The sequence below is a fragment of the Branchiostoma belcheri genome, unplaced genomic scaffold, assembly GCF_001625305.1.
Source record: "Branchiostoma belcheri isolate BF01 breed outbred unplaced genomic scaffold, Haploidv18h27 scaffold49, whole genome shotgun sequence".
In the NCBI taxonomy this organism is placed as follows: Eukaryota; Metazoa; Chordata; class Leptocardii; order Amphioxiformes; family Branchiostomatidae; genus Branchiostoma; species Branchiostoma belcheri.
Genome location: NW_017804120.1, coordinates 1,345,377 through 1,353,218, shown reverse-complemented (window position 1 = coordinate 1,353,218; position 7,842 = coordinate 1,345,377). Strand labels below are relative to the sequence as shown.

The window sequence follows — 7,842 nt, the reverse complement described above, 5'->3', positions numbered from 1 at the left end:
GATGGGAAAATTCAAGGGACCAACAAAAAGTGGTCGTAATGGACGAGTGGTCTCTATACAGGGGTGGTCGTTATTACAGGTTTGACTGTATGTATTTCCCAACAACATGACATGTCTACATTTGTACTAGAAATGCTCTCTTTGTTGTCTATTTAAATTCCTAATTGCAAATAACAGTTAAAGATTTGTGCATAACAGTTTCTAGTATATCAGTAAGAGCACATTTTAGGTATAAGAGACACAGGTTTACCCATTCAATTTTTGGGTAAATTTTTCCGGGGGGGTAAATTTATTCCGGGGGGGTATCTTTATTGGATTTTGAAAATTTTGTCCGGGGGGTACGTTTATTCCGGGGGGATATGTTTATTCGGCAGATCATTAACATCAATAATTGATCCTTGATACATAGGCTATAAAACAGCAATTTTTTAGCATGTATAGTCATAGCTTTGTTCTCAATCCCTTTTCCAGCCTTAGCTTTACCATTTGGGCTTTTTTTTTTTTTTTTTTTTTTCGTCCCTGTCGCTTCACATTTTTCATGAAAAAATCCGAGAACCAACAAATTAAATTGGTGTGGCCTTAGAACATTTGTAAAAATTTCAACCTTCCGAATATTGCTATTCCACAATTTTTCTCCCGAGAAAATTTGTAAAAATTTCAACCTTCAAAATGTCTATCCCACCCTTTTTTCTCAAACAGATTTTCATTGGGGAAAATTTTTAATTTGCTCCTTGAAAGCCAGTTTAAAAATATATTTTTCAATGTATTTTGACAGACGGTGAAATGTTTGTTCCAAGTTGTAATGTTGTGTGTTAATTATACAAATTCTACAAAATTTTTTCAGAGGTGTCCTTAAGCTTGGTTCAAACTTCTTTCAAGAAGACGCTTTAAAGGTTAAACTTAAGGGTATCAAAGAAAGACAAATTTTCTCACTGATGTGAGCCCTCTGCTGCCAAGGACAGAAAATGTCAGCCTTGATGCAAATGACCGTCTTGCGTGAGTGTTTTACGATATTCAGATCAGCGATTATTATTGCTGACATAAAGGCAATGCTATCCAGATGTTTTCAGCCTTTGAAGTCAGTCACTTTTCTTGCTATATGAACATTTGATGGCAACCATGTGCTTTGAAAGGTTAGGCCACACCAATTTAATTTCTTGGTTAATGGATTCGCCCGCTTCATTTTTTTCTGATTTGCAAATAAAAATAGAAATTCAGAATCAACTGCAAAATGCTCATATTTTGTCCTGAACAGTTGAAAACAGTCCTTTTCATCCTAGTTGTTACAGTTATTCCATCTTCCAATGGAGTGGTATCATTAAAAGTTCAAAATTCATTGTTTAAATTTTGAACCAGCCTGGTGTGTTGACTTCATGGCTCCTATCGTACCATTTTGGGCCATAATAGGATGCCTAGGCCTGTTTTTATTTTTATTTTTTTTTCGCCCACCCGCTCCATTATTTTTCTAGACAAATCCGTTAACCAAGAAATTAAATTGGTGTGGCCTTATCAGAGCTACCTATTGGGAACTCTGGAAAAATTCCCAAGGTAGCTCCCATTTCAGATTAAAGCTCAGAAGAGGAGCAGTAAGATCTGTAATTAGGTTTTGTTTTATATGGTGCACCCCAAAAATTTTTTGTGCATCTAATTTTTTAGGTTGGGTGCACCCTATTCCCAAAAATGAATTTCGAGCCCTGAACATTCTAATGCTGTCTAGTTAAGGCAGTTAATGTATAGTTTCTTCATTCCCAAGAGCTATCTTCCCAGTAGGGATGGTGCTTGCACAGAGGGAGGTCATTAGAAGTAACTGGGCATGTGATCACACCTAATTATGGCCCTAATGAGCACCAGCTGTATCCTAGCAACAGACACGCCCTCTTGGTGACTCTGTCTTTTCTTCTGTGTCTAAACATTCAAGTGGATCTCATCATTAAAGGCATCCTATACAATTTCAGGGTGGAAAAAAAATCTGGATGAGGAAATCTGTCTGATATTGACATTTACTGCTATTTCTTAACCCTTGTCCTGCTGGCATTCCTGGCACAATATTGTTCAATAATTTTATGTCTTAATTAGATCATAGACCCCCAAATTTTGTTGCCCCGCGGTGGCATAGTTACTTCCGCATTTGTTGTTTCGCTGCGGTGTGGTGCGTTGCACGAGAAATACCCCCAAATTGTACCTACATGTACACAGGGTGCTATATACACATGTAGATGGTACTGTATGTGCAGAACAACAACGAATTGTTGGGCTCCGCAGGACAAGGGTTTAAGTTTGAAGCACAATTTTCATCATCATTTCATATTTCAAGTATTTGAAATAGCCCCAAAAACAAGCTACATGAGGTGTCTTTATTTGTTGGTACCACCCATAAATAGCAGTAGCCTCCGATACAAAAAAAGCAACTGTTTTCTATCAGTGACATCACATTTTTGCCTCACAGATATCAGTATGCTATGGGATAGGGTCCTTTCAACTTACTACATCAAAAGATTGACCAGAAAATTGACTTTGAAAATCCAGTTTTCCCTGAAATTGCATTGGATGCCTCTAAGTGACAATTTCCGCGCTGGAAAAATTTGTTACTGCAACTGCTACGTGATACGGGTCGGAACATCTTCACGCTATATTAGGCCCATTCAGGCAAACAAACAAACATAAATAGCGGCGGATTTTCTAATCGTGTTTCAGGTAGCGTAGGATACATGACACAGATCTCTATTGACGAGACATAGCTTCTAACCTTACACCGTAGCGTACACTGATGATGCGTTGTCTTATGTCGGATTGTAACCAAGAGCCTGTCCTTTGTTGTACCAAAGATGTGTTTGGAAAAACATCCTTACATAAAGAAGATACCAGACACTTGATATGTCCTTGAGACAAAAGCCTGGTAGAGATGAGAGAAAACATTGTAACCAGTATCCCAACTACTCAGTGAGAATGTTTTGGGAAAAAACATTGAAGCCTTGTTACTGGTGATATTGGAGTCTAGTTTTGCCTTGTGATAGCACAAATTTTACTAATAACAGTCCATGAGAATAGTTATTCTGTTTTAATTATTTCAAAATCCGTGCATGTTTTTTCTCAAGTTTGCAAATGCAAAGACTAGGACAGTATACCATTAAAAATCTTTGGGGTGAGAACATTTTTTTTGACAGAATGGAGATATACATTAATATATTTTGGGAGATGATCATTTAATTTAGGGGGTAGTCCCAAAATATTTCTTACCATGGCAACATCTAGAAAGAAATGCCCCATAATCTAAAATCTAATTTCTTTCATGCCTTGCTGTGCCTAAGGGATCTAGTGTTCAGCTATATTAAGCTTTTCTCTATGGCAACTAATACTTAATATCATAATCCATATTATATTGCTTGGTGCACATGCAGATATAGAACACTTTGCTTGCTTGACTACTATCATAGGTGTTGTTTCAGTATCCTTGGTAGTTTTTTTACTAACAAAGTGTACATATTAAAACACACTTTAGGCTGAAATCATTCAGTCTAAGAAAGTATTGGAGGGAAGTCGCGAATCGTCAGACCGTGTTCGTAACGTCAGTAACATGTCGTCGCCTGATTCCCGTTCGCAGATCAAGCCAGTACAACACAGCCGGTTGCAGAGATCGGCGCAGTATCTGAAGGCATCGCAAGCCACCGGCCCAGTCACTATACAGTAAGTCAAATTGTGCTTGTTAAAGCAACACTAATTTTTGTAAATTAAAGCTCTTTCTTTAAGCTGAATCTGGCCTGATTAAACAAATGTATATCTCAGCAGATTTTTATGTTTACCGAAGGAAAACACAAAATGTTTTTGCTGTTTCCTCTCCTTCTTCTCCAAACAAATAAGGTCAATGACAACCAGACATCTGTCACCATGGTAACTAGTGTTGTGTTACATCATGTTGCAATTTTATAGCAGGAGGGATTTAGACTGCTGTCACCATATATATGAATGTGTTTGAGTAAGAATTAACAGAGCAGACCATATGCGAAGGTACTTTTAGTAAACATTATGCATTTGCTTTGCAACTGTTACCTTTCTAGTTTGATGTTTATTTGTTTGTTTGTTGTTTACCTCGTGCAGCATATACAGGAATGGCGAGCCTGCGCGGCGTCCGATGAAGCTTCTCCTGACCAAGTACATGATGCGTACTCTCGAGAACGTGCTGGAGTACGTGGCACAGAAGGTCGAGCTGTCAACCGGCGCCGTTAGAAGGTGGGTTTAAGTGCCGCCATTTTGGATTTGTGGATTTAGGCAAAATAGATCTTTACTGGGCTTCTGTGACTTTTCAAAACTTTCAATTCAATTGTAGTAAATTGAAAATACTCAAATTTGTGTCAAAATGTTCAGGGACTAAAAAGTAAATCAGGGTGCTAAAATCAATTCTTTAGTGGGCAGTGCAGAATGCAAGGAGTTCTCGCTCTAAGACCTTGCGTTCTCTGTTTCTGTCCGTAGTCCGTACGCGGCCGCGGCCTACCAGATTCCCTCGATAGGAACGATAGTTATTCCTCCGTCTAACCACAGACCTCAGTCAGTCAGGTAATGGAGTCAAAGTTAGGGAAAGATCTTAGTTTTTTTATTTGGAAAACTCCAAAATTTAGAATTAATGTTTTAACATGTTTATTATGATTACTGAAGGAAAACATATTGTTTTTGCTCTCAGTTTCCTCTTCTTCTTCTCCAAACCAATAAGGTCAATGACCTGAACCAAAAGTCTGTCACCATGGTAACTAGTTGTAATTACATTGACTGATAGCTTGTTGCAGGTAAAATTTTTACCAAAAAGGTAGAAAGATAGTACCAAAATGAGAAACTAGACTTGTATTCCAGGAGAGAGGAGTGTCTGTTTTTCTGGGTTTGAGTATTTATGTCGCTGAAAAAGTAAAAAAGTTAAACGTCCCACTGGTTTTTCTAAATGATGGCTGTGAGAATATGTTTTGTCATAATCTGCAATAGAGAAGTTCATAAATCAGACGTATCTGTTACAATCAAAGATGAAATATATTTCGTCTTCTTATTTACAGTACTAGTAGTAGTAAATGGTACCAATACTACTAGTGTGAACCAGAAAAAATAGTTAGGGATGTTATGGTTTAATGTTGATTTTATAGTGCTTCTCAGATTGCACATTTAGTTTCTTGCCATCCCTTGACACATTGGGTCTATTTTTTTTCAGCATTTGATGTAACCCTTAGGGTAACGTTGACAGCAATGCCTTTTTTTGTACAAGATTGCTAAAAGCTTTGACATTTGTGTTCGTTTTGATATGACATGTATGAAGCAGAGCAGAAAATGTAGTGGGCTTTAGAGACGTCATTTCTTTAAGTGCCTGCTGCACTCTAGTTTTGACTCATGTCACTTTTCACATTTGCTACTTTTTTTTTTGAGATTCTGCCATTTTTCAGTGAAACTGTTACAGCAATGTCTATGCAGTCATTTGAATATTCTCTCCCTATATCTGACTACTAGTCATTAAAAGACAGTCATTATTTTTTCAATCGTTGAGTCTTTTCTTCTCAGACGTGTAAAAGATCTTGTTAGCCCCTTTGCTATTGACATGCTAATTCCAAAGAAAGAAAAAAAATTAAACTATAGGATACAGTATACACAAAAGCCTTGCAATCAAAACATGATCGTTAGGTTCTCCTAAACACAGAAATACCTCAGGATAGACCAGAATACACATAAAAGGGGAATACACAACACCAGCTGGCAGAATACAACATGTTTTGATGAGTAAATGTGTATTCTGGCTTGTTCTTGTGTATTCCTGTGTTTAAGAGAACCCAAATCGTTGGTTCATGTAATCATGTTCTGTAAACAGTTTGACTTCATCATGTTTTGTTTGTGTTTACTGCAGGTTGTTTACTATGGACTTTGCGATGGTAGAGGACCTGTCCCAGGTCCAGAACGGTCAGTACTACGTGGCGGTCGGTATGCAGCGCTTACAGAAACTCCCGTACGGGGATACCGCGCTCAACATTAGCTTGGGCGGCACGTAAGTACTCATTATTATACAAACTGTTCATAATACTGTTACTGAGAAAAAGTAGTGGATGCTACTCGAAGCGTCTGACAGTTTTCAAAATTTATCCAACAATTGCTTGAGGAACAATTCCATTCTGTATCTCATTTGGCGGCACGTAAGTTACTCAATCATACAAATTGTAATACAAATTAGTAAATCAAGCAATGCATCTGGATGATTTTTCAGAGGATTTAGACATCTTAGATAGAATCTGCTATCTTTCAGTAGTTACTCTGAAAAAAATTGCAGATGTCACTGATGATATGTTGCTTGATATGTTTTGTACCATGTAATATTTTTACTGGATGTTTGAATGTCTACAAAGTTTTTCTTTTTTACATTTAAGTTGTATGTGGTATGCATGTATACAGTCTTTCTACTGTAACATATAGTATTAGTTTTAGACAATTCTTGAAGTTTGATAGTGCAAAGCATGTTACTAAATACATTATGAGTCTTTTAGTCATTTTAAATCCTTACAGTCAAGTAACATTAATTCATAGTGACTAGTACTCAGTTTTTTTCTACATTCAATTTGAATCATGGGGATTTCATCCCCTATCTCACAGTCTGCTAGTTGAATTAACCTTGTGCTAACTGATGTAGCCATTTGGCTGCAAAATTCCTATTAGTTTTGGGGTTAGGCATCAGGGAGAAGGTTAAAACTAATGGTATCTATTATATTTTTCCACCATGGTGTACAGTACCGTTCGCGTTATAGTTAACCAGGTACCCCGTTACTAACGAGTTAGATTTTCGTCAGTATTTGGTTAGATTTTCGTCAGTATTTGGTTAGATTTTCGTCAGTATTTGGTTAGATTTTCGTCAGAAGATCGTTAGAAAATCGTCAGAAATTATTTCTAACGCGTTACCGTTTGCGTTAATGTGATAGGGTCGGATTTCATGTTTGTTTTGCGCGCCGACAAGACAATAGCAATTTGCCACCTCCTGGGGCGTCCGCTAATGTGTTGCGATGTTGCCCCTTGAAAAATACTAGTAACAGTACCAGAGGCAAGTGGACATGTGATTCGTAAAATAACTTTGTGGTTTATCCATGTGTCGACTGTGCTATCTTTTATTGCTGTTCTATCGTTATTTCTAGCGGAAAATTACGTTGTGTAATACAATGTATGTCATTGTCAACAAAGTGTAGCAGTGGGCAGACGACGTCTTGTACATTTTGTACCAGCGGCGGCCTACCGCTCTCACAGGACGTCATGGGACGTGACGAAACAAGAAATATCTGCCGTAGAAGAAATATAAATCGGTAACTCATGCCTTAAATTCACGGCGGTTTTTGGCACAAAAGAAAAATTATTATAATTTTTGTAAGGCGCGCGGCTTACTAGTAGCGGCTTTAATACTCACGGTAAAATGTACCGTCACTCCCGGCGCAAGGACTCGGTTCGCTAGCTGAGGACTTTCCACAACCATGATGATATCATACTTAAATAAAGGAATATATAATAGATCTATCATGTTGAAATGATAATTGTAATACATGGTTCTATTTAATAGCGGTAGTTTTGTTTCTTATTTTGAGGAGGGAAACACGGGGGAAACTGTCAAAAATCGAGGGAACGCAAACTGAGATCGGCTCACTTCCGGGTGCATAACGCCAAAATTTCTCGACGATTGTATAAAAATGACCACTCATTTGCCGCCTACGGTAGCGTGTACATGGTAGTGCGATCATATCGTGCCAAAGTCAGCGTCAAACGTCAGAAAATCCCCGTAAAAATATAGTTGTAGTTTTGTTTCTTATTTTGAGGAGGGAAACACGGGGGAAACTGTCAAAAATC

The 7,842-nt window shown here is 37.7% G+C and overlaps 1 protein-coding gene across 1 annotated transcript in view; it reads left to right on the top strand.

Annotated features, from left to right (window-relative positions):
* LOC109479452 (doublecortin domain-containing protein 2-like) overlaps window positions 1-7,842 on the top strand; it is a 28,909-nt gene that overhangs the window by 12,815 nt on the left and 8,252 nt on the right. The window contains exons 4-6 of the mRNA XM_019781417.1: window positions 3,602-3,684; window positions 4,096-4,227; window positions 5,873-6,010. Of these exons, the coding sequence (XP_019636976.1) occupies window positions 3,602-3,684; window positions 4,096-4,227; window positions 5,873-6,010 (353 nt within the window). The remainder of the gene's footprint in view (window positions 1-3,601; window positions 3,685-4,095; window positions 4,228-5,872; window positions 6,011-7,842) is intronic.